The 27,099-nt window shown below is 43.1% G+C and overlaps 2 protein-coding genes across 22 annotated transcripts in view; one reads left to right on the forward strand and one right to left on the reverse strand.

Annotated features, from left to right (window-relative positions):
* INTS13 (integrator complex subunit 13) overlaps nucleotides 1-2,233 on the reverse strand; it is a 32,656-nt gene extending 30,423 nt beyond the window's left edge. For 3 of the 14 annotated variants that reach the window (XM_070049525.1, XM_070049524.1, XM_070049520.1), the window contains exons 1-3: nucleotides 1,846-2,037; nucleotides 1,190-1,541; nucleotides 309-544 (exon numbers count right to left, since the gene is read on the reverse strand). In XM_070049525.1, the coding sequence (XP_069905626.1) occupies nucleotides 309-533 (225 nt within the window). In that variant the 5' untranslated portion in view covers nucleotides 534-544; nucleotides 1,190-1,541; nucleotides 1,846-2,037. Of the gene's footprint in view, nucleotides 1-308; nucleotides 545-1,189; nucleotides 1,730-1,845; nucleotides 2,076-2,104 lie in introns of those variants that run through there. The other 11 variants (XM_070049529.1, XM_070049522.1, XM_008259499.4 and 8 more) reach the window with 8 other exon arrangements.
* Nucleotides 2,092-27,099, forward strand: part of FGFR1OP2 (FGFR1 oncogene partner 2) — a 43,327-nt gene continuing 18,319 nt past the window's right edge. For 2 of the 8 annotated variants that reach the window (XM_008259495.4, XM_070049537.1), the window contains exons 1-4: nucleotides 2,435-2,565; nucleotides 18,842-18,990; nucleotides 23,550-23,667; nucleotides 24,999-25,141. In XM_008259495.4, coding sequence (XP_008257717.1) covers nucleotides 18,856-18,990; nucleotides 23,550-23,667; nucleotides 24,999-25,141 — 396 coding nt within the window. In that variant the 5' untranslated portion in view covers nucleotides 2,435-2,565; nucleotides 18,842-18,855. The other 6 variants (XM_070049534.1, XM_070049538.1, XM_070049535.1 and 3 more) reach the window with 5 other exon arrangements.

Raw genomic sequence — 27,099 nt, forward strand, 5'->3', positions numbered from 1 at the left:
CACACTTTGAGCACTGCCCCAATACTTACGACACCCATCTCACAGGCCTCTTGTGAGCAACAGAGGACTTCTAACAAACATGAAGCTTTCTGGAACACGCCTGTGCTCAGAAATTACGAGCTGTTGTTATTAGTATTGGCTCCAAGTAGATACTCATGATAGTCATCCCTGACGGCAGATCCACGTATATTTTTTTAAGCAGTAAACGAACAATGCTAAATTAAGCCTACAATGAGATTAATATGTAAAAAAAATTCTTTACACAGCTAAGTTCATTCACAAAACCGTGACTTAGTACTCGCACTCACCAGCTTCTTGAAGGGAAATATGTCATACATTATCCTGCAGTACTCCATGGAGGACTCCACGGAGCAAGTCCACAGTGACTTGGATATGGGGGCCAGGGGGATGATCCCTTGGGTCCTGTTCTTCACCAGCATGTCGAACTCCACGTGCTGCCTGCAGGACTCTGCCATGTAAGGGCAGTGATCCACGACAAAGACTGTTTTATGAGACTCAGAAAAAATCTTCATTTTGTTGCAACCTGCATGGAGGGGGGGGCGGGGCGGGACATATCAGCCCAATGTTTACACCCAACAGTTAATGCCTTATGTTATTTCTAATTAATGCATCTTTTCCTCAAAAGGATTTTGGTAGGGAACAAGAATACGCTCAGGAAAATCTGCCCAAGAAAACACAAATGCGAGGGGGTCAGGCGAGAGAGCCAAGGCCCCGATTCCAGGGGCGTGCGCCACTCCGGTACCACGCTGTCCCCCCACCAGGCACAGGCGCAGCTACGGTCCACACACACCGCTGAGCCTGTCGGATGAACCCAACATTGGGAGAACACCCTGTTTTTTTTTTTTTTTTTTTTTTTTTTTTTAAATACAAAGGCATCCGACGGCCTTGGGGGCGCCGCACAGAATCAACTACTCTTCAACACTTTGATGATCCCTGCTTATGTGACATCGCTGCAAGCTGGCATTTCTAGGCTTCCCTTCCAACCAAACCCAACCAAAAACAAAACAACACAACGCAAGAGTTCTAAAAAAAAAAAAAAAAAAAAAAAAGAAGGGGTGGGGTGGGGAGGGGGAGGGCTGGGGGGAATCCACAGGAGAGAAGTGACAGCAGGAGCCCCTCGTAAAGCTACAGAGCGGGTGTCCCCCGCGCCATGCACCCCGAAACTTACTTGCTACCACCCGCCCGGCGGAGACGAGGCACTTTTACAACTTTTCCTCCTAACAGCACGGCGTCCCTAATACAATCTTCTCCCGAACAGACCGTCGGCGTTCGCGAGGCACATGGGAAGCGGGGTCGCGGCGCTCATGGAAACGAACCGGCTTCTCGGCCCCCAGCGACTGCCTTCCCCGGCTTGCAAACGCATCTCCCCCCCATGCACGACTCCCCGGGAGAAACCGCCTGGGCGCAGCGGGCTGGAGCGCGGGGGGTGCGGGGTGCACGGCGACTGCCGAGGAGAGACCTCAGGGTCGACGTTCGCTTACTTTCGTGCCCGCCCGGTCCTGCAGGGAAACGACCGCAGCCTCCGCCGGAGACGGAAGAGTCAGCGCGCAACCGGGAGCGCCCGGCACCACACACCGGCGACCGCGCTTTCCCCGCTCATCGCCTGGCACGCCGGTCCCTCTCAGGCCTCCCGGGCGCGGGCGCGCGGCGCGGAGGCGCGCCCGCGCGCGCGAACTCACTCACACACGGGCTCGCGCGTGCGCAGAGCGCGCTCCTACAGCCCCGCCCAGCTTCCCTTCCCCCGCCCGCCCGAGTCGCCCCCACAGGAAGAGGGCGGAGCCAAGGAGAAAAAAAAAAAAGCCTCCACCGCTCAAGATTTCCTACCCGCTAATTTTCCCAGTCATCCATTGGGATGAACGATCCGGGAGACCTGAGTGCTTCCCCACCCGCGAAGTATCGACTATGGCACCGGCTTAAACCAGCCACAGCCCCCTAACAGGACGGCCCACCCGCCCGGTCTCCCCTGCTCGGTCTCTTCGCCTAGGCCAGGTTCCCCAGAAAAACTCGCGAGACTCTGCGAGAGGCCGACCAAGAGCCTGGGAGTGGATGAGTAGGGAGGGACCTAGGGAGGCCACGCCCCTACCTCGCGTGCCAGTCGGCGAGTGGTCGGCTCTGCCCCACGGTAACGCGGGGGAGGAAATCTCGCGAGGCCGGGGCGCTCTGGGAGCGCTGGTGGCGGGCGGTCGGCGGCGGCTTCCCTCGGGCCAGTGAGGGGCCCGCGCCCCCACCGGCTCCCTGGCCGCCTCTCCGGTGGCTCTGCCCGCTTCTGCGTCTTCTCGCTGAAGAGACTGACGGGGGCCGCGAGTCTCTGCCCTTAGGGTTGCATAGGTCCGGGTTGGCGGAGGCTTTGAGTCCCAGTCTCCACAGCTGACGGCTGCGAGGGATTGAGAGCCGAGTAAGTGGACGGAGTGCAGGGAGAGGCGAGCGGGCAGCCCGCTCCGCCTGGGCCGCTCCGGAGCCGCCGGCCGCCGCGGCCCGGGCAGCTCGCCCTCGGAGCGCTCTGCTCCTGGGAGCCGACTTCCTGGTCCTCTTCCCGGAACCGAGGTGCGGAAAGTTGAAGGAGAAGCTTCGGCTCCAGCGCTGTGGACACACCCTCCGCCTCACCCACCTGGGCGCTCCCGGGCAGGGGTGGGGGAGGGGGAGGGACGGACCCCCGGCCGACCCCAGTGGCCCCTTGGCGGCGGCGGACGCGCGCGGCCATCGCCTCTTGTCTCGAAGCTGCCCTCCTGGGGGCTTTCCGGTTTGCTGGCTGTCTTCTGCCTGCCTCTGTGTCCGTCCTGCTGTGTCCGCGTTAGGACCCCATCCTTGGCTCTGCACGGCCACGCACCGTGCACCGCGTTACTTGTAATTGCAGAATGAGTGCGGTCACACACACACCCCTCCCCCTCCCCAAGCCGGTTGCTGCCTCCCGTCGTCCGCCCGTAGGCTGAAACTTGACCAGCGACCGTATCGGTCGGACCCCTGCAGACACTCGCAGTGTCCACCCACGCCAGACCCCTGGCTGGCTGCCCGGGCTCGCCGTGCGGTTTCACACCTCGGTGCGTGTGCGCCGCGCCTTCTCCCGGCTCCCCGGTGCTCCCCGCGCACTTGGGGCAGCTCTGCCGCGTTTATTAGCTTGTGCTCTTTGTGCGTCTGTCTGTCTGTCCTGGAGTCGTGGCTTACTGCTCCTTCGGAACAAAAGCTGGCCCAGTGCTGGTCCACAGGCATTCGTGTGCCTGTTGATAAAGTAGCCGCCGTCGGCGATCTCGGGCCTGAACATGCTGGACCACGAGGTGCCTCGTGTGTTCGCTTCACGCCTCTCGACCTTGCGGCACAGGTGGAGTTGTGCTTGTGGTGGACTGAGACTCTGTGTAATGGCGAAAACCTAGCATGCTCTTAAGTGGTCTTGTGTTTATTTTACTGCTGTCTGTTAATATTTGGAAAATAATGGGAAACACGTAGGTGTCTTAGATTGCAGACGATGCTTAGCGTTGGGTTCAGGCAGCTCTTGGGCGGACTTCTTGGCTATAGATGAGGTGGGTTTCTTCTAGAAATGTCATGTTGCGTGAACATATGTACGTGCAATTTATTTTTAACCACAATTCTAAGGGAACATGTGTGACTTAGAATCTTCCAGTGTCCCTATTTCCAGCTTCTGTGCCTTCCAACTTTAAGAATTCATTTTCTTCAGAAAGCTGCTCCATAGAGCTCCAAACATCTTCATTCCGCCGATGTTAAGGACACTGGAAATTTTCTGTTGTCGAATGCGGTGATGGGCCTGTGTAAGATGCTTGCTTTTGTATGTCATTCACATGCACTCCTTGTTCTGTTAAGAATATAGGTCTATAGAAGCCGTTAACTATGCCTTTTTTCTGTTTTCTTATGTGTCATTTAATATTATCCACTAATTAACATTAGAGGCACTCGCCTGATCAGTGAGGAAAAAAAAAAAAGTTAGGCTAGATGTAGACATGTTGGAGGCATCCGGTGGCACCTGAAGAGTGCCAGTCTTTCTGTAAGGTTCACCTGTAGGACAGTGGATCCGTGGATAAAGGAAGAAGAGTGACTTGGTGTTTTTCTTAACCCAAATCTGAAAGTAAGCAGCTGGCAGTTGCCATCCTGGGTAGGTGGTGGTTTCTCTTTCATCAGCTGCAGAATGTTCTGAACCTTCTGCCAAGAGTCTAACTGCAAATGTCTTTGGGTGGTGAAGTGGGTGAGAATATGGCTAACACAGCAAAAAATTAAAAAAAATTGGCTTTAAAAAAAATCCCCTGTAATTTGGACCTACATATAGAAAATAATGTAAGTATTTTTTGATTAAACAGGCACTGTAAAAATGAATTGATAATACCCCTTTTCTACTGGAGTCTATTTTTAGAAATTTAGAACTTATTAGAAGAATTGGAAAACACTCTTCCCTCTACTTACCAAAAATACTAGAAAAGCACCTTGGTTCTCACAAAAGGAGGCAGACTAACTGCATATTAGAAAATATTTTAAACTTCGTGTGGTTTCACATATAGGAAATGAACATGCAGATTCTTAGAAACTGTGTTTTTCTGAAGCTGTTATAAATATGCTTTGAATTACCTGCTATTCCATATCCTGAGCAAATAACTTTTAAGTTAGAAGACAAATTTTAAGTGTAGTTCATTGTGATAGGACTTCGTCATGTAATCAAGAGAGAATGTTTTTTAAAGTGGATGTTAATTATAATTTTAAAAAGTTTAGTAAACATTCTTGAGTCATAATTAAATGATGCCTGATTAAAATGGTTGCTAGACTTTTATTGGTTATATGAAAAAAATATTTGAAATTCTGTTATTTTAAAATTTTTTTCTAACTATAATCATATAATGTCTTCATTTATTTCCGGTATTTTAATATCATGGATTGCAGGGTCGGGTCAGGGAGTCTGCTGTGTCCATTAGAGAGATGGAGATGGGGTTTGTTTAGGAAAAGCCCTGTGGATCCGACGAGGCTTGACAATAGAATACTAGCCTGGGGATCAGGCATTCTATTTCTGGTATAGTATGCTTGCTTGGTTGTGGCACTGTCACTCAGCTCCTGATGGGAGAATTTGGACTCCCTGCATCTGTTTCCTCATTGATGACATGAGAATGGCATCCTGTTGCTAAATGATGATATGAAGAAATATTCCAAAGGTTCGGAAATTTACCAACAGTTTGAATTAATTAAAACTATTGCCTAGCAGTTTGATTTTACCCTAGCGTGTTCTAGAAATCCATTTGTGTTGAATTATGTTGGAAAAAAGCCTAAGAGTGGTAAAGCAAATTTGAGGAAAGAAACTGACTTGCCATAACTGGGTTATTGTTATTTTTGAAAGATTTTTATGTAATCTAGATACGAGTCCTTTGCCAGATACATGATTTGAAAATATTTTCCCAATCTATAAGAATTCTGTAATTTTAATGAAGTCCAGTTTATCAAATTTTTCTTCTATAAATTATGCTTTTGGTATTGTACCTAAAAATTTTTTGCCTAACCCTGTCTTAAATATTTTCTCATATTTTTTTCTAAAAGTGTTATTTTTAAATTTTGTATTTAGACTTCTGGTCCATTTTGAGTTAACTTTTGTATAAAATATATAAATTATGTTGGAATTAATTTTTTGTCCTGTAGATGTCCAGTTCTGCCAACACCATTTGTTGAAAAAAACCTTTTTCCCCTTGACTTGCATTTTTTTTCAAATACCTATTGGCTATGTTTCCATGTGCCTATTTCTGGATCTTTGTTCTGTCTCTGTCAGTACTTCACTGTCTGGATTGCTGTAACTTTATACCAAGCCTTAAAATTTGATTGTGTGATTTCTTTAGTTTTATTTTCAAATGGTTTTGGATAGTCTAGTTACTTTGCATTTTCATAGAAATTGTATAATTGTTTATTCTTCAAGAAATCCTGCCAGGGTTTTGATTGGAAATTACTTTTTTTTTTTTAAGCTATTGTAAAGGTTTTGCTTTTTACATTTTTTGGTTTCCAACTGTTCCTTGCTAGTTTATAGAAAACCAGTTAATTTTTCTGCTTGGAGCTTGTGGTGTTGATATAATCACATATTAGTTTTAAAAATTTTTTTCTTTTTTTCTCTTGGATTTTCTATATAGACAACAGTGTGGATTGTGAGTAAGATCAGTTTTATTCTTTTGCAGTCTATATGCCTTTTTCCTTTTTTCTAGCCTATTGTACTAGTATCTTGAACCAGAGTGGTATTTGGGGACATCTTTGTCTTGTTCCTCATAACAGGGGGAAAATATCCAGTTTTTTATCATTAAGTATGATGTCTGCTGCAGAATTTTTTGGAAATCTGCTTTCTCAATTTGAGGAAATCCCCTTCTAGTCCTAGTTTGAAAAAGATGTTTTACTATGAAAAGATGCTTAGTTTTTTCTGATGTACCAGTTGATAGGGTCAAGCAATTTTCTTCTTTGGTGGACTACATTGATTTTTGAGTTTTGAGACAGTCTTAAATTCCAGAGTGAAACCCTCTTGGTCATGGTGTGTGGTTCTGTAGCCGTTACTGAATTTCACTTGCTAATATTTTATGAGGGTTTTTGCATTTACGTTAGGAGAGATACTGATCTGTAGATTGCTTTTTTTGTAGTATCTTTTGTCTACTTTGAGTATCAGAGTAACAATGTCATGAGTTTAGAAGTATTCGTTTTTCTGAGTTCTTGAAGAGATTGTGTAATATTGGTGTTATTTCTTCTTTAAGTTGTTTGGTTCAGTTTGCTATATGTGCTTGGAGATTTTTTGCAGAAGATATTTAACTACACATTCAGTTTCTCCAGTAGTCATAAGAATACCATAGAATAGTTAAAAAAAACTTTAATAGTTAGAAACTCTGCTAACTGTAATTAATAGTCAAGGGACTATTACTAGTTAACTGTTTCATCTTGCTTGACCTTGTGACTCGTGGGTTTTGAGAAATTAGTCCACTTCATCTAAATTACCCAATTCATATGTATGGAATTGTTGTATTCACCTGTCCTTTGAATGAATTAGGGGTCTGTGGTGATAGCACTTCTTTCATTGCTGACACTGGCTGTTTGTTTTCTCTATTTTCTTGTTCAGTTTTGCTGGAGATTTACCAACTTTATTGATCTTTGAAAAGGACGAGCTTTTGATTTTATCAGTTTTCCTATGTTGCTTTTCCTGTTTTTGATTTCATTGATTTTACCTTTATTATTTTCTTTTGGGGTCTTCTTTTCCAACTTTTTTCTTTTTTTGGACAGGCAGTTAGAAAGAGAGAGAAAGGTCTTCCTGCCATTGGTTCACTCCCCAAATGGCTGCTACGGCTGGCGTGCTGCACCAATCTGAAGCCAGGAGCCAGGCACTTCCTACTGGTCTCCCATGTGGGTGCAGGGCCCAAGCACATGGGCCATCCTCCACTGCCTTCCCAGGCCACAGCAGAGAGCTGGACTGGAAGAGGAGCAACAGAGACAGAATCTGGCTCCCCAACCGGGACTAGAACCCAGCGCCCATACGGGGTGCCTGCTCTGCAGGCAGAGGATTAGCCAAGTGAGCCGCGGCACCAGCCCTTTTCCTACTTTCTAAATAATGAGGCTTAGATAATTGACTTGAGATCTTTGTAATCTAATAAAAGCATACATACATGGTAAAATTTTAGATATGTTTCAAGTTTATTTAGATCAAAATGTCTTCTAATTTTCAGATACTTACTTTTGACTCATGGATTGTGTAGAGGTGTGTTTAACTTCCAAATATTTGGAGATTTCCTGATTATATCCCTGTTATTTATTTTAGTTTAATTTCTTTGTGGTCAGAGAATATCATTTATATAATTGCAATTCTTTTAAATTTGTTAAGGTTTGTTTTGTGATCCAGGATATGATATTCCCTAGTGAATATCATGTGCTTACAAGTGATAGACAGGGGCTGGTAGCATGGCATAGCAGGTAAAGCCGCTGCCTCTGACGCTGGCATCCCATATGGGTTCTGGTTTATGTCCTGGCTGCTCCACTTCCAATCCAGCTCCCTGCTAATGATCTGAGGAAGCCCCTGCCACCCACTTGAGAGACCTGGCTTGCACTTGGCCTCTTGCTGGCTGTTTTGGCCATCTGGAGAGTGGACCAACAAATGGAAGGTCTCTCTCTTTCTTCATCTGTGTCCCTCTTTTCCTCTCTCTAACTCCTTCAAAATAAATTAATTAAAAAAAAAATAGGTAGTCCCCACTTAACTATGCAGCATACGTTCTAGGACTCCCAGTGCCTGAAACTTCAGAGAATACCAAACTTTATATATACTGGGGTTTTTTATATGCATATAAAAGGTGATAGATTTTAATTTATAAATTAAGTACAGTAAGAGGTTAACAACTGAAAATAAGAATTATGATGTATGTAATAAAAGATATGTAGATATAGACTCTCTTAAAAGTACATGGGGAGGCCGGCGCCGTGGCTCACTAGGCTAATCCTCCGCCTAGCGGCGCCGGCACACCGGGTTCTAGTCCCGGTCGGGGCACCAGATTCTGTCCCGGTTGTGGAGGATGGCCCAGGTGCTTGGGCCCTGCACCCCATGGGAGAAAAGCACCTGGCTCCTGGCTCCTGCCATCGGATCAGCACGGTGCGCCGGCCGCAGCGCGCTGGCCGCGGCGGCCATTGGAGGGTGAACCAACGGCAAAGGAAGACCTTTCTCTCTGTCTCTCTCTCTCACTGTCCACTCTGCCTGTCAAAAAATAAAAAAAAAATAAAAAAAAAATAAAAAAATAAAAAAAATAAAAAAGTACATGGGGAGCACATGGGTTTCTTTACTTTGTACCCTTCACCTGGTTTTATCTTGTACCCTGGGCATCTTCTAAAAGAACCAGGCTTCCTCACAATTGACGACTTGGATGTATCCGTTCTCCCTGATCAACTTCTTCAACTCTGCTGAAGATGATGTGGCCTCTTCTTCATGAGCAAATGCAGTCCCTGAGAAATTTTCATATTTTTCAAGACAAACCTGTTCCTGAATCTGCAGCCATCCCTTAGCAATGAGCAGCTTGGTGCCATGCATTTCAGAGGATCCCTTACTGAAATCTTTATATAGGCTCAGTGCTTTCTGGGACTTGCAGTTAGAACATGTTTTCTGTTAAGATCTTCCACCCACAGACGTAGTGCCTCTTCCATCTGACTAAGTACTTATCATGCACTGTGTCTGTGACTTTTGCAGTTTGAGCTGTGCAGCAAACTAGGAAAAAATAGTTTTTCCTTCAGTTTCACGGATGCAGTATTCTTAGTATAGATCTTAGCAATTTCAGTGCATGATTTGTTCCCCCTTCCTTATTAAATGGTTACTTTTCATTAAGGAAGTACTTATGGCCTGAATTTGGCATATCCAGATTGCCAGCATGGCTACTTTTATGATTTGGGACTATCAAGTAAATTAAGGGTTACTTGAACAGAAGCCCTAGGATACCATGGTAGCCAATCTGATAAAGGATACAGCTACTATGTGAGTAGTGGCAGGTAGAATACATAGCATGGGTAGCACTGGAGAGAGGGCTGGTTCATGTCCCAGGCAGGGCAGACCCATGGGAGATTTCATCATGCTACTCAGCAGGACATAATTTAAAACTTGCAAATTGTTTATTTCTGGAATTTTCCATTTGATGTTCTCCAACTACTGTTGAACCCAGGTAGCTGAAACCTTGGAAAGGGAAACCAAGGGACTGTTCTGGTCTGCTAATGGTGCTTGTAACATTTCAGAGATACAGATTTGATCCTCTTAGTTGATAGTATTTTTTTTTTTTTTTTTTTTGACAGGCAGAGTGGACAGTGAGAGAGAGAGACAGAGAGAAAGGTCTTCCTTTTGCCGATGGTTCACCCTCCAATGGCCGCCGCTGCAGCCGGCGCACCGCGCTGATCCGATGGCAGGAGCCAGGATCCAGGTGCTTTTCCTGGTCTCCCATGGGGTGCAGGGCCCAAGCACCTGGGCCATCCTCCACTGCCCTCCCTGGCCATAGCAGAGAGCTGGCCTGGAAGAGGGGCAACCGGGACAGAATCCGGCGCCCCAACCGGGACTAGAACCCGGTGTGCCGGCGCCGCAAGGTGGAGGATTAGCCTATTGAGCCACGGCGCCGGCTCTCTTAGTTGATAGTATTTATTTCATCTGTATCCTTGTTGATTTTCTGTGTACCAGTTACATCAACTGCTAAGAAGGGAGAGTTGGTGGATATATACGTCTATCCTTGCAGTTCTTCCAGGTTTGCGTTATTGTGAAACTCTAGTTAGGAACATACGGCTTAGCATTCTTTATCTGCTTGGTGAATCGGCCCTCATATGGTGCTCCTCTGTCCCTGCTAATGTTCTTTTCTTTGAAGTTGACTTCTTCTGATTCTCCTCCTCCTCTTCCTTCTCCCCTCCTTCTCCTTCTTCTTCTTCTAAATTTACTTATTTATTTGAGAAGTACAGTTATAGACAGAGAGGGAGAGAAAAAAGTTTTCCATCTGCTGGTTCACTCTCCAGATGGCTGCTGCAGGTGGAGTCTGCATACTACACCACAGCGCCGGCTTCCGGCCTTTTTCTAATATTTATGGCCACTTCAGCTTCTTTAAAATTATACTTTTTTGGAGACATATAATTCACACAGCATACTATTCACCCATTTTAAGTATATATTTTATTTTTTAATATACTCAGGATTCTTCAGCAATCACCAGAATCAATTGAGGACATTTTCATTACCCCCAAAAGGACCTGTATGCTATTAGTACTCACGTCTCAGTCTCCCTACGGTTTCCCGATTCCCCAGTATCACCCCAGCCCTCAGCAGCTACCAACCTATCTTACATGTTATGGATTTGCGCATGTCAGGACATCATCCTCGGCCCTTGATTTCTTTATTTTTCTGTCCAAATATTCCACTGTATTAATATACTACATTTTATTCACTCATCATTTGATGGATATTTTGGGTAAGTTTACTCTTTGGCCGTTATGAATAATATTGCTGTGAACATTTGTTTCTAATCGTTTTAAATTTCTTGGTGTATACCTGAAAGTGGAAATTGCTGGATTATATGTTTAACCTTTGGAGGAAATGCCAGACTGTTTTCAAAATGGCTACACCATTTTACATTCCCACCAGCAGTTTATGAAGGTTTCAGTTTCTGTGGTAGCTAACACTTATTTTTCTTTTTTATTGTAGACATCCTAATAGATATATCTCACTGTGGTGCTGAATTGCATTTCCCTGGTGGCTAATTATACTGAGCATATTCTCATGTGCTCATTAGCATGCTGGCTTTCTTTTGATGAGTATTTGTGTAGTGTGTCCTTTTCCCATTCTTTTATCCTTCCTCTGTCATACTTGGAGTTTCATGTAAACAGCATGTAGTTGGGCCTTCTTTTTAAATTTATTCTGATAATCTACCTTTTAAAAGATTTATTTATTTATTTGAAAGTCAGAGTTACACAGAAAGAGGAGAGGCAGAGAGAGAGAGAGATCCTCCATCTGCTGATTCCTCCCCAGTCGGCCACAGTGGCCAGAGCTGTGTCGATCTGAAGCCAGGAGCAAGGAGCATCCTCCAGGTCTGCCATGTGGGTGCAGGGGCCCAAGGAATTGACCATTTTCTATTGCTTTCCCAGGCCATAGCAGAGAGCTAGTTTACAAGTGGCTCAAGGCTGGCGCCGTGGCTTAGTAGGCTAATCCTCTGCCTGTAGCACTGGCACACCCGGTTCTAGTCCCGGTCGGGGCGTCGGATTCTGTCCCTGTTGCTCCTCTTCCAGTCCAGCTCTCTGCTGTGGCCTGGGAGTGCAGTGGAGGATGGCCCAAGTCCTTGGGCCCTGTACCTGCATGGGAGACCAGGAGAAGCACCTGGCTCCTGGCTTTGGATCAGCATGGTGCACCAGCTGCAGCGCGCCGGCCGCAGCGGCCATTAGGGGGTGAACCAACAGAAAAGGAAGACCTTTCTCTCTGTCTCTGTCTCTCACTGTCCACTCTGCCTGTCCAAAAAGAAAAAAAAAAAAAAAAAAAGAAAGAAAAAAAGTGTTGTACTATGTGAATTAACGGTAAAACTACTACTCAAACAGTACTTTATACTTTGTGTATCTGTGCGGGTGCAAACTGTTGCAATCTTTACTTAGAATATACTAAGTTGATCTATGTATAAAGATAATTGAAAATGAATCTTGATGAAGAATGAGATGGGAGAGGGAGTGGGAGATGGGATGGTTGCGAATGGGAGGGAGGTTATGGGGGGGAAAGCCACTGTAAACCGAAAGTTGTACTTTGGAAATTTATATTTATTGAAAGTTGAAAAAAAAAAAGTGATGGTTTAAGCCGCTGCACCACAATGCAGCCCCAATGAAGTTTTTAGTGCTCTGGTATTGTCTGGTCGCCATTCTGATTATGTCTGTTTTTATCCTCATGGATTTTTTTGTTTAAGGTTGATTGATTTCTTTTTATTTCAAAGGCAAAATTAGAGAGAGTGGGAGAGACATAGATACCTTCCATCCCAAAATAGCCAGCATTGGGCCAGGCCAAAGCCAAGGCCTTCATCTGGGGCCCCCTTGTGGGTGGTAGGAGCCCTAGCACTTCAGGCATTCTCCACTGCCCTCTCAGGCACATTAGCAGAGAGCTGAGTTGGAATTGGAACAGCCAGGATATGAAGCAGCACCCATAAGGGATGCTGACAGGAGGCAGCTTAACCTGCTGTGCTATAGCACTGGCCCCAGTTCTCAAGGATTTTTTTTTTTTTTTTTTTTTTGACAGGCAGAGTGGACAGTGAGAGAGAGAGACAGAGAGAAAGGTCTTCCTTTGCCGTTGGTTCACCCTCCAATGGCCGCCGCGCTGCGGCCGGCGCACCGCGCTGATCCGATGGCAGGAGCCAGGAGCCAGGTGCTTTTCCTGGTCTCCCATGGGGTGCAGGGCCCAAGCACCTGGGCCATCCTCCACTGCACTCCCTGGCCACAGCAGAGGGCTGGCCTGGAAGAGGGGCAACCGGGACAGAATCCGGCGCCCCGACCGGGACTGGAACCCGGTGTGCCGGCGCCACTAGGCGGAGGATTAGCCTAGTGAGCCGCGGCGCCGGCTAGTTCTCAAGGATCTTACAAACTGACCATCCTCCATTTCTTTGGAATTTGACAGGCAGATGTTGTATGTCTATGATGGCATATTTAAACTTCTCCATGGATTTGTTCTAATTTTGTTGTTTCATATGAGGCCTATGCATAAGGACTTGCATATTTTATTCCTACTGTGTATCTACTGTTGTGGCTGCCATCACTTCTGTTAAAATCAAGCCATCACAAAGTTAATGTACTTGTTTGTTATGGGCTGTCTGAGGGTCCTCTTTGCTTTATAGCATTTTAAAGAAGTAAATATTCAAAAAGTGCACCAGGAGCAGGTATGCCTGGTTGGGGCACTCACATCCTAAAGGTGCCTGGATTCTGCTCCTTGCTCTGGCTCCCAATTAGCTTTTTTCTAATGCAAACTCTGTTAAGCAGTGTTTGATAGCTCAAGTGATTGGGCCCTTGCCCCCCACATGAAAGACTTGAATTGAGTTTCAGGCTCCCAACTTCATCCTGGCCCAGCTCCTGCCTTTGCAGGCTTTTGGGGAGTGAACTAGTGGATGGGGAAACAACATACGCTCTCTCTTTCAAATAATAAATAAATAATAAAAGCATGCGAGCTATTACCATGTATATTTTCATTCCAACAAACTACTTTTATCCTGGAGGGCCACAATTAAGTCATTTGATCACTTTGACTTGTGTTTTAAAATTAAGTTCATCAGTGATAAAACTCAATTATTCTGTTATAAATCAAGCCTGGTATTACCACTTCATTTTTAATATAAAACCAATTAACAAACAGTAAAGTCAAGATTTAGTACCAGGGAGACCACAAGTTTCATTTGAGGCCTGTATACTTCCTGAATGACAGAAACACAATCTTGAAATTTTTTAGTAGGTAGAGACTGCTGGTTAAGAGTATCGCACCAGCAGATAGTTACATGAAAAGAAAAAAATAGCAATAGTCATTCAAAGGTAGAAAACCGGGGGTGTTTGCCTTTAGTCATAGCGTTTTTTATATATGGCAGCATTAGGTTTAAAGGTCTAGTGTAGAATCTGGATACACTTTGATTAATTTAGTCAAGGTCTATGACTGCTTTGAAGCAAGGAGGCTTCATGCTCCATGAAGAAAGCCCCTGTCCAGACTGGTGCTGGGCTTCAGTGACTCTCTGTCTCTGGATTCTTTTGCCCAGAGGACTCTGGGAGTATGAGCTTTTTTCCTCCATGCAACTTCCTGAATTATATACAGAATAAGGGTTCTGATGTCTACATGAGCTTTCATCTGATCGTATCTAGGAAACCGTAGCACATTTTATTTGGAAGTAGGTCTTGTCCTCAACACTTGTACGTGCTGTGGTTCAACACATAAAGAAGTGTTTCTGTTGTGGGGTCACATGGCTTCATTTAACAGATGGCATCTAGGAGAATTAGAGCTTCCTGGGACTTAGTGGCTCTAGTAAATCAAGATAAACTTTATTTCCTCTTGCTCTAGACTTGAAAATTTGTCTTTTATTATTTTCTTAAAACCAGTTGTTTTTATAAATAATATTTTTTCTGTTTTTTTTTTCTTTTTACTTATGACAAGTCAGTTTGCCCTCCAGCTGTTTTCTTTCTTTGCCTTTAGAAACAACTTTAAATTTTAAATTTATTTTAATTTTTATTTACCTGAGAGGCAGAGACAGAGAGCACCAAAGCACTGCAGATGCCCACACAGAGCTGGAGTAGGCTGAAAACTAGGAACCAGAAATCAATCTGCGTTTCCACATGGATGTAAGAAACCCAGCTGCTTGAGCCATCACCTGCTGCCTTGCAGGGTGCACAGTAGTAGAAAGCCAGAATCATTAGTAGAGCCTGGACTAGAGCCTACATACTCCAGTATGGGACACTGGCATCTCAACTGGTGTCTTACCCATGAGGCCAAACACCCACCCCAACAGTTTAAAAATTTTACTTTGAAGGATCTGGTGTTTTCTCATGGTGGAATTGATAGGAGTTACAGTGACATTTATGTAAATAAGAAAGTTTTATTATTGTCTGTGTACAGTTTTAAGTAATTCCTCCTGCAAGTTCAGGAGGAGCAGGGCAGGGCATGGCTGGAAAGAGGCATCTTGGAATAGATTTTGTATAGTCACCCTTTGTGTTTGAGCCAGTGTGGGACATTGGTTGCTTTCCTGGCCCCTTTGCTTGTCAAATGTTTAAGTACCCTTATCTAATCCTCCAAAATCTTAGGAAACAAATCTTTTGGTCTTATCTACGAAGCCAAAAGTTGCATTGTTTTTTGGCTTGTTCAAGTCTTAAAACTTGCTGGGAGTTTCTAGTGATACATTGGACATTTTCTGTATCGGTAGTCTTAACACTTTAATTTACTTTGTTTGATTAAATCATCTTATTGAGGCTTGGATCTAGTTATTACAAGAAGACAGGGCGGGCCTTTGACCTTAGCAGTTGGGATGCCTAAATCAGAGTGCCTGGATTTGAATTTTGGCTCCACTTCTCATGCTAGATTTTTTTTTTTTTTTTTTTGACAGGCAGAGTGGACAGTGAGAGAGAGAGACAGAGAGAAAGGTCTTCCTTTTGCCGTTGGTTCACCCTCCAATGGCCGCCGCGGCCGGCGCGCCGCAGCCGGCGCACCGCGCTGATCCGATGGCAGGAGCCAGGAGCCAGGTGCTTTTCCTGGTCTCCCATGGGGTGCAGGGCCCAAGCACCTGGGCCATCCTCCACTGCACTCCCTGGCCACAGCAGAGGGCTGGCCTGGAAGAGGGGCAACCGGGACAGAATCCGGTGCCCCAACCGGGACTAGAACCTGGTGTGCCGGCGCCGCTAGGCGGAGGATTAGCCTAGTGAGCCGCGGCGCCGGCCTCATGCTAGATTTTTGCCACTATGTTTCCTGGGAAGCAAGAGATGATGACTCAAGTATGTTGGTCCCATAAACACACAAGGGAGACATAAAGGAAGTCCTGGGTTCCTGGCTCTGCCCAGGCCTAACCTGGGCTATTGTGGGCATTTGGGGACTGAATCCTCTTGCCTTGCACATGTTCTTGCAGTGTGTCTGTCGTGTGTGTTTGTGGGTGTGGGTGTCTGCCTGCTTTTCAAATGAAATGAAAATAATTTTTAAAATATGACCAGGAGAGACCCGTGCTGTGGCGCAGTAGGTTAATCCTCCGCCTGCAGTGGTGACATCCTATAAGAGTACCGGTTCGAGTCCCGGCTGCTCCTCTTCCTATCCAGCTCTCTGCTATGGAAAAGCAGTAGAAGATGGCCCAAGCACTTGGGCCCCTGCACCCATGTGGGAGACCCAAAAGAAACTCCTGACTTCAAATCAGCCCAGCTCCAGCTGCTGCAGCCATTTAAGGGAGTGAACCAGTGGATGGAAGACCTTTCTGTCTCTCCCTCTCTCTGTTTGTAACTCCACCTCTCAAATAAATAAATAAAAATTAAAAAAAAAAAAGTGTAACTAGGAGTACTATTTGAACATTTGTGAAATATATTTTTTTCTTTAATTAAAATTTAAATTTACTATTTGAGAAGCAGGGATGGACAAAGACAGAGAGTACTCCCTTCCACTAATTCATTTCACAAACGCCCACAACAGCCATGGCTGGGCCGTGCCAGGCCAGAGCTGGAAACCAGGAACAGTGGAACTCAATTACTTGAGCTATCACTGCTGCCTCCCAGGATCTACATTAGAAGAAAACTAGTCAGGAGCTAGAACTGGGGATGAAACCAAGGCACTACAATGGGTTAAGATATCTTACCCAGTAGTTTCCACAGTTTTTAATCTTTGTTAAATATGACATTAAATTAAAGTCTTCTAGAATTGCCTGAATTATTTTTTTAAAGTTTTATAAAACTTTTATAAAGCTGGGCAATTTAAATCTTTTCTGCCTTGTAGCATTTTTTTGTATCTGAGTGAAAAAGAAGTATTTGACCGTTTTGGTGTTTTGTTTTTTTTTCTTTTTTTTGCAGATCAGTAACATTTAGAAAAAGCCTGAATTGTCTAGCAAATTTGTCTTAAAGTTGATGAAAATTCTGGGGCCCAGATTGTGGCACAGTGGGTTAAGCTCTGCCTGTGATGCCAGCAGTTGAAGTTGAAGTCCCAGTTGCTCCACTTGAAGTCAAATTCCCTGCTAAGGCACCTGGGAAGGCGGCAGAAGATGACTCAAATACTTGGGCCCCCTGTTAGCCTCATGGGAGACCTGGATGGAGTTCCAGGCAGCTGGATTCCACCTGATCTGGCCCTAGCTATTGTGGCCTTTTGGGTGGTGAACCAATGGAAAGAAGATCTTTCTCTATGTGTGTCTCTCTCTTTCTCTCTCTCTCTAATTCTGCCTTTCAAATGAATAAATAAATGTTAAAAGGAAAAAAAATCTTTATAGCCCCTGACTTGAATCTGTACAAGATTTTTATTAACTTTTATAAACCTAACTTTTGGCCCTGTAATTTGTAATGAGATTTTTTTTTTTTAAAGGAAACTCTTGAAGAAAGGTGGTTCATATAGAAGGGTGGGTAAAACTTAACAGAGAATTTTAAGGAGAGAAGGTTTCAGAAGAATATCAAGTTTTTGAATATGCCAGTTTTAAAGTTTTGAGGTCTCCATACACCTTTTCCAAAAAGCTAACTATTGGCTATTTTGTGTTTTGTCTCTTATTTTTTTTTAAAGACTGTATTTATTTAGGAGGTAGAGTTATTGACAGTGAGAGGGAGAGACAGAGAGAAGGGTCTTCCATCCACCTGGTTCACTTCCCCAGATGGCCACAGTCGGAGCTGAGCCGATCCAAAGCCAGGAGCTTCTTCCAGGTCTCCCAGTGAGTGCAGGGGCCTGAAGACTTGGGCCATCAACTGCTTTCCCAGGCCATAGCTGAGTGCTGGAAGATGGGCAGCCGAGATTAGAACTGGCACCCACATGGGATGCTGGCACCACAGGCCGAGGATTAACGTGCTGTGCCACAGCACCAGCCCCATTGTCTCTTAATTTTTTAAAACTAACATATCCAGAGTTTCCCATAATAGCCACTGCTTTGAGTCAGAATCTGCCCCTCCCCCTTTATAAAGGATGTGCAAGAGTTGAGATTATAATGCAAGTTCATATAGAGAGCAGATGTTTCCCTAAGAGGAGGTTGAATCTGCTGCAGAATGACATAGTGGCCACTTTGGCTGCAGTACTGTGTGTGTGTGGATAGTGTCCCAGGTCAGTCAGAGGCTTTGGGGAGTTCTTACACCTGCCTGGCAGTCATTGACAGGGATACAGACTGTAAACAGGATGACCTTCAGAATGAGCAGCTACAGACTGCCCTCGTGAAGAATACAGTTTCTGTACAATGTAACATTCTGTGAGTATTCCTTGGAGACTGACTTTTTTCCCCAATATACATTCAGGATATTTTAAATATGAGGGTACTTGAAAAAGTTTGTGGAAATGGAATTAGCACATGTGTATTTTGGTACAAATAAATGCCTAGTTTTTTTTCCCACATACAAACTTTCCATGAGCATTTTGAACGTTCCCTATGTGCATAGATTTCAAAAATTTTTTGTGCCAAGGTAAACTTACCTTTTAACTCCATTTTCTGTGAACTTTTTGAAGTATCCTTGTATGTTCTAGATACATCTGTGAATCATTTATATGTTCTAATGTTTTTTGAAATACTATACCCTAACAGCAGCAAAACCAATAGATATTGTTGGATGGTTTCTTTCTGAGTGGTGAACAGTGCTGTGACACAGGCGGCTGAAGAAGCCTATCTCTGTTAACATGCAGCTGGAATAAGGTGGTAATTCTGACTTTGAGTCTTACTTTTATTTATAGGCATTCCTTTAGAAATGAGTTGCACGATTGAGAAGGCACTTGCTGATGCTAAAGCTCTTGTTGAAAGATTGAGAGATCATGATGATGCAGCAGAATCTCTGATAGAGCAAACCACAGCTCTCAACAAGCGGGTAGAAGCAATGAAGCAGGTTTGATTTCTTTCATCTTGATTCCATTTCACACAGCCGTCATTGGTATTTCTGTATTGCTTGAGTCATAACATGCATCTTACTTTGTACTTATTTTTTGTAGTATTCTCTGTAGTTTTAAAGTAGCTTGCCTTGTACATTTTGGTTTTACCTTAAGGATATAATTTTGTCATATTCAAGTGACATATACAAGGGAAAATTCATGGACAAATGGTAATAATAATTAAGTTTATTTTGGTGCAAAATTTTTGAGATCCTTGCAGAATTTTTTCATAATTTACATTTTCCATGAATGTTTTGAAGATGCCTCATATATTTATGTGTATTCTAAACCTGTTGATGGGCTCACTTATTTTTCTTACAGAGTTGAGTTGAGAAAATAAATGAATTTGTTAGATCTAGATATATTTGACCACATGATACCTTTTGTTGGGCCACATTTTGCTCTTATGTAATGTAGAAATATTTATAATTTTCTTTTTAAAAGTAAATAGATAATGCTATTTAACAGCAAAATAGCTTCTTAAAAATGGTTTTAATGATGCACAGTTATCACATTCATACATTCCACCTTATTTTTCATTTAAGTCTGTCTGTTATCGAAGAAATTAGTAGAGCTTTACTTGACATTATATAACAGGATCTCCTAGTAGGCCATGGAATTTAACTACCATTTAGAACTGCTTTGGCTGGCACCATGGCTCACTTGGCTAATCCTCTGCCTGCAGTGCCAGCACCCTGGGTTCTAGTCCCAGTTGGGGCGCCAGATTCTGTCCCAGTTGCTTCTCTTCCAGTCCAGCTCTCTGCTGTGGCCCAGGAAGGCAGTGGAGGATGGCCCAAGTAGTTGGGCCCTGCACCTGCATGGAAGACCAGGAGGAAGCACCTGGCTCCTGGCTTCTGATCCGTAGCGGCCATTTAGGGAGTGAACCAACAGAAAGGAAGACTTTTCTTTGTCTCTCTGTCACTGTCTAACTCTGCCTGTCAAAAACAAACAAACAAAACAACAACAACGAAACTCTTTAACACAAATTTTCAGGTTTGTAAAAGAACTATAAAATTTCTGATATGATCAAAATCAGAGGGAGAAAATGTACGCTCATAGCCAACTCTCTCTGTCCTCCCATTTGGTAAAAAAGAGCAACCCTGGGATAATACTTATAACAAAGCTCCTGGAAATAGTGTAGCAAGTTTGTTTATTTTGTTTCTAACAGTTACTTTAAACAGATTAGAAGCCTCCCAACTAAGTAGTTTCACTATGGAACTCCAGTAAACATATTCAGGATACTAATCTGTTAAAAAAAAAAAAAAATGAGTGACATCTGAAGTTAAGAACCAGGGGTGATATAATGGCATTACTGTCTCTTAAAAATACTTTGAAATTAAAATAAGTACATTTTTTTTTTTTTTTTTTTTTTTTTTTTTTTTGACAGGCAGAGTGGACAGTGAGAGAGAGAGACAGAGAGAGAAAGGTCTTCCTTTGCCGTTGGTTCACCCTCCAATGGCCGCCGCTGCAGCCGGCGCACCGCGCTGATCCTGGCAGGAGCCAGGAGCCAGGTGCTTTTCCTGGTCTCCCATGGGGTGCAGGGCCCAAGCACCTGGGCCATCCTCCACTGCACTCCTGGGCCATAGCAGAGAGCTGGCCTGGAAGAGGGGCAACCGGGACAGAATCCGGCGCCCCAACCGGGACTAGAACCCGGTGTGCCGGCGCCGCAAGGTGGAGGATTAGCCTATTGAGCCACGGCGCCGGCTCAAAATAAGTACATTTTTAAAGTTAAATCTTTACCTTTAAAAAATACAAACTTTTTTTTAAAGATTTCATTTATTGAGAGCTAGAGTTACAGACAGTGAGAGAGAGACAGAAAGGTCTGTCTTCTGTTGGTTCACTCCACAAATGGCTGTAACAGCTGGAGCTGTGCAGATCCGAAGCTGGGAGCCAGGAGCTTCTTCCTGGGCCATCTTCCATTGCTTTCCCAGGCCACAGCAGAGAGCTGGATTGGAAGAGGAGTGGCTGGGACTAGAATCAGTGCCCATTTGGGATGCCAGTGCTGCAGGCCAAGGATTAACCTTCTGCGCCATGGCACCAGTCCCCAAACTATTTCTTTAAAGATTTTTTATATTTCTTTTGAAAATGTTCTTTATTATTAATTGAGATACACTTCACTTAGTCTACCACAAAGCCTAGCTTACAGAAGGGTACAGTTCATTGGATTTAGTGTACTCACAGGTTGTATAACTAGAGCCATTTAATTCTAGATCATTTCATCATCTCAAAACTCATAGCCATCAGCAGTCACTCCCTAGCTGCTGCTTCACCAGTTCCTAGCAACCACTGATTTTTTATCTCTATGGTTTTACCCGTTTTGGACATTTCATATAATTGGAATGATACAATATGTGGCTCTTTACAGTTAGCTCGTTAATGTAATTTTTTTGACAGGCAGAGTGGATAGTGAGAGAGAGAGAGACAGAGAAAGGTCTTCCTTTGCCATTGGTTCACCCCACAGTGGCCGCTACAGCTGGCAAACTGCGCTACTCCGAAGCCAGGAGCCAGGTGCTTCTCCTGGTCTCCCATGCGGGTGCAGGGCCCAAGGACCTGGGTCATCCTCCACTGCACTCCTGGGCCACAGCAGAGATCTGGACTGGAAGAGGAGCAACAGGGACAGAATCCGGTGCCCCGACCGGGACTAGAACCCAGGGTGCCGGCGCTGCAGGCCCGTAATGTTTTTAAGATGCATCTGTAGGGTCTGCCACTGTGGCATAGCAGGTATAGCCACCACCTGCAGTGCCAGCATCCCATATAGGTACCAGTTCAAGTCCCAGCTGCTCCACTACCAGTTCAGCTCTCTGCTATGGCCTGGGAAAGCAGTGGAGGATGGCCCAAGTCTTCAGGCCCCTGCACCTGCATGGGAGATCTGGAAGAAGGTCCTGACTCCTGGCTTTGGGTCGGCTCAGCTCCAGCCATTGGCAGCCATCTAGGGAGTGAACCAGCAGATGGAACACCTCTCTCTTTCTCTCTCCCTCTGCCTCTCTGTAACTCTGCCTTTCAAATAAATAAAATAAATCTTTAAAAAAATGCATCTATGTTGTAGCCTGCATCAGTAATTCATTGTTACTGTGGTAGCCAGCTTGCCTCCATTTGTTTTCACTGAAATGAAATTAAAGTTCAGAAAGATGAAAGCAGGGATAGTAAAGCAAGCCTAATACATTATGTTTATCCATTCATCAGCTGATGAACATTTAGATTGCTTCACTTTTCAGCTATTATAAATAATGTTGCTATGATTATTGTGTATAGGTTTCTGTGTATACATATGTTTGCATTTTTTGTTTTTTCTTAAGATTATTTGAGAGGTAGAGTTAGAGACAGAGAGGGAGAGACAAACAAATTTTTCCATCCGCTGGTTCACTCTCCAAAGGGCTGTGACAGCCAGAGCTAGACCGATCTGGAGTCAGAAGCTTCTTCTGGGTCTCCCATATGGGTACAGGGGCCCAGCACTTGGGCCATCTTCTACTGCTTTCCCAGGCCAGAGCGGAGAGCTGGATCAGAAGAGGAACAGCCAGGACTCGAACTTTACCAGTTATGCCACAGCACCAACTCTGTTTCCATTTCTTTTAGGTGTATACCTAGGAGTAGAATGCATGGGTCATATAATAACTGTGTATTTAACTTGTTCAGGATCTGCCAGGCTATTTCCCAGAGAGCTACACTATTTACATTCCCATGAATGTTGCGAAGGTTGCTGTTTCTCCACATCTTCAACACTGGTTATTGTCCTTTTTTCCTTTTTTTTTTTTTTTAAGTGTTTATTTTCATCTACTTGAAAGGCAGAGCAACAGAGAAAGCTATCTTCTGTCTGTTGGTTTAGTCCCTGAATGTGTACAACAGCCAGGGCTGGGTCAGGCCCAAGTCAGGAGGCCAGAACCCAATCCTGGCCTCCCACCTGGTTGACAGGCTCAAACACTTGGCTATCTTCTGCTGCCTCCCAGGACGCATTATCAGGTAGCTGTATTGGAAGTGAAGTAGCCCAGACTCAAGTCAGTACTTCTGTATGGGATGCGAGGGTCTCAAGCAGTGGCTTAACCTATTGTTCTAAAACATCTGCCCTTTGTCTTTTTTTTTTTTTTTTTTTTAAGTTTTATTTGAAAGGCATAGTTACAGACAGAAAAGGACACATAGAGACCTTCCATCCATTGATTCACTCCCCAAATGACCGCAACGGCTAGGCCAGGCCAAAGCCAGGAGCTTCATCTTGGTCTCCCACGTTGGTGCAGGGTCCCAAGGACTTGGGCTGTGTTCTGCTACTTTTCTCAGGTGCATTAGCAGGGAGATGGGTAGGAAGTGAAGCAGCTTAGCTTGCTGTGCCACCTAAGTGGTCTTAAGTCCTTTAAATTACAGTCATCCTAGTGATTGTGCAGTGGTATCTTTGAATTGCCTTTCCCTAATGACTCATGATGTGAAGCGTCTTTTCATGTACTTACTGGCCATTTGTCTATCTTTAGAGAAAAATTGATACAAATTCTTTTTCCATTTTTTAATTGGGTCCCTTTATTTTTTTTAGTATCAAGAAGAAATTCAAGAACTTAATGAAGTGGCAAGACATCGGCCACGGTCCACATTAGTAATGGGAATCCAGCAAGAAAACAGACAAATCAGAGAGCTACAACAAGAGAACAAAGGCAAGACAGTATCTCTTTGAATAGCACATCAGAAGAAAACTTTAAAATTATACTATAGAGAACAGTTAATGTTTTCAAAAATGGAAAACGGACAACCAAAGTTCCTGTTTTGAATGACGTTGGTCTCATTTCTCGTTCATGTAGCTAAACCCTGTTTGGCTCTTTATCCCATCCTACGTCGGCATGTCAGCCCTGTTTGGCTTCATCTTAGATTCTTCCCCTCAGTATCCAGTGTGTGTCATTGTTTTACCTGTGAAATAACTAGCTTCGTTCTCTGTGGCCCACTGCTTTGGCACCAGCTTGGGTGCTTAGACTCTTACCTGAAGTGTCCTAAGTGGTCCCCTGGTTGCAGTATCTTTTCCTCTCCAACCATTTTACCACAGGCACCAGATTGATTTTTCAAAAATAAACCTGATCACATTATTGCACATAAAACTTTGGCTTTCTTTTTAAAGATGCAAACTTAGCTATCTAGCACTAGCTTTTTTTTTTTTTTTTTTTTCTTAACATTTTTATTTATTTGTTTGAAAGTTAGAGCCACAGAGAGAGATCTTTGATCCACTGGTTTACTCCTCAGATGGCTGCAATGGCCAGAGCTGGGCCAGGCCAAAGCCAGGACCTTCATCTGGGTCTCCCACGTGGGTGGCACAGGCTGAAGCACTTGGGCCATCTTAATAGCAGGGAGTGGAACTGGAAGCGGAGCAGCTGGGACTTGAACCAGCGCCCATATGGGATGCTGGTTTCACAGGCGGTGGCTTTACACACTACGCCACAACACTGGCCCCTGCTATATCCTTATTTCCTAGCACAAGGACCTTCTAAGTTTGTTTCCAGTTTTCTGTTCTTTTTCCCAGAGCTGCCTTCTCCACAGACCCTTTGCTCATGCCATCTCAAAACAGTTCCTAACCACTTTACTTTCACGCCTCCCTGCTTACACTGCCTTTCTCTTCATTTTTCAACTCTAGGAACTCAGTTCCGTACTCAAATTCTGTATATGAGTAACACTCCACTTTGCACTTACTATTCTTTTTTGCACTAGAGTCTGAGATCTGTGACCTTCTGGTATTCTTAATACAGAGAGAGCATTGTCTGATTATTAAGTTGCTGTTCAGTAAATTTTTCTTAAAGTGATTGTCAAAACGTGATTAAAATGGTCATTTAAGAAACTAACTAGAAACTTCATTTGGTGTCATGTGGCTAGGTTTTTGTGTTATATTTCCTTTTAAAATACCCTATATATCAGTTGCTTTTTTGATACATGTGGTATTGACGGGACTATTCTGTATATCTTTAACTCAAGAGAAAATAAAATACACCGTTACTTTTAACAGAATTGCGTACATCTCTGGAAGAACATCAGTCTGCCTTGGAACTTATAATGAGCAAGTATCGAGAACAGATGTTTAGATTGCTAATGGCTAGCAAAAAAGATGATCCCGGTATAATAATGAAGTTAAAAGAGCAGCACTCCAAGGTAATTTATTCTATAAGTGTGGCTTGAATTGGAAAAGAGGATTGATTGCTTGTGTTCACATTAAAAAGAAAAAAAATTACAGGTATTTTTAGTAATGCTATTTTAATATGATGTTGATATTGAATAGTTCATCTTTTTAAATGACATTTTATGCTTTTCCTTATTTTTTCATTTCTTGTTATATATCATTTTTTGTTTGATTTACTCTTCTAACTCCCATTGCTCCCTAGTTACTTTAATACATGCACTCAAAAATAAAGTTTGTTTCGGGAATAAAGGTAAGTATAGTGAATTCAAAATATTTTATAAGAATATCTGACTTTAGGAAAATTCTAAAATTTGCATATTGACATCTATAACAAAAATAATAATTGAAAGCAGCTAAATATAGATTGATTTTTCTTAAGACTGTTTTCTGAATGAGGCCAGTACATCCAGATTGTAAGTCATCCTGATGATCACGGCAGAACCTTGGGGATGGGGAAAGGGAAAGAACTAACATATTAAACTTGCAATTTTGCAGACCAGTTGATATCATTTTTAGAGACAGAGTGGAAGGGGTTAAAAAATTAGTGTTTTTACTGCTGCTCATCTTGTCCTCCCCGTGTCTGTTCCCTTTGATCTGTCCTCATGTTGATTGGCAGCTGCTATGAAGATAAGTAAAATAATGCTTTCTAACTAGCATTTTATTTTAGACTGAGTTTTAACTGTTGATGTGAAATAAAAATGTTAGATTAGATTGTGATAAGTAAGCCACTTTCTTTTGTTGAATAATAGCTGTTATTAGTTATTACTAATATTATTTAAGAGGTACAAATTGTGATTGTTAGAAGACATTTTTATCTTTCTCAAATACTGAAATATGTTTTTAGTTCTTTAAAAAATTTCTTCCAGTTTGGTGTTTGTATGTGTTTTAAAATTATTAATTCTATGCATATTAGAATTCGTAGTATATAGCTTTGTGTGACAACTGTACATATTAAGGAACTTAATAATGGGTATTTCATTTACCACTTAGTAAAACAATAAACTAATAAAATTGGTTTCATATTATCTAATTATGCTGTTCATCTCCTAACCAAATAGAAATCCTTGAATATTTAACTGATAATCTGTAGACTATAAAATGTATTCATTGTTAATGAAACTATCATAAAATCATTTAAATTTAAGTATATGACTATCCTTTTAAAGTATAAACAGGAATGTTCTATTTTAAAGTATAAACCTATTTTTTTGTCAGATAAATGGAATCTTGAGAAATTTCCAAAGGCCCTTATGTTCTTTAATCTAAAAAATTAAAAATTTGAAGACTTAGGGTGAAGAATACTGTGACAGAAAATGTATGAAATAAGATTCTGTGGCTTGCTGGTCTCATCTGGTAGCAGCTGTGACAGAAGCAAGTGTTTTCTAAAGCACATGAGATTTTTACCATTCACCAGAGCTGGTTTATTAATTAGCAAAGTTAACCATTTCTTGAGTAGCTATAAACTATCTGTTTTCATTAGGTAGAATGAATTCTTCATTTAAGTGCTGATCCTTGCCTTCCATAGAATGACTATTCAGTTTCTTGTTATTAATTCTAACTAATACATATTAATGTTTGTGATTTTGATTTTTCCCAAAAAGGAGACACTTGTGGCTCAATTAAAAAAAGTATTAACACTTGCATTGGGTTAATTATTATAGGTAACAATAAGATGAGTGAATGATGAAGTTACATTACCATGTGAGCTTGCAGTGCAGTAGGAGGTACAGACACAGTCATAGCCAGTACAGGGGAGGGTCTGGTGAACCCTAAATTAGAGATAGGGATTGTTAGTGCTGGAGAGAGAAGGAGTAGTTCCCACAAGGAGACTCTGGAAAGGTGTCCAATGAAAGAAAAAAAAAATCCATCTGAATCCAACCCTGAGTTAACAGAGTAGTCAACAGGCAGAAGTGGGTGAGCAGAGAAACTT

The sequence above is a fragment of the Oryctolagus cuniculus genome, chromosome 9 (genome assembly GCF_964237555.1).
Source record: "Oryctolagus cuniculus chromosome 9, mOryCun1.1, whole genome shotgun sequence".
Classification (NCBI taxonomy): domain Eukaryota; kingdom Metazoa; phylum Chordata; class Mammalia; order Lagomorpha; family Leporidae; genus Oryctolagus; species Oryctolagus cuniculus.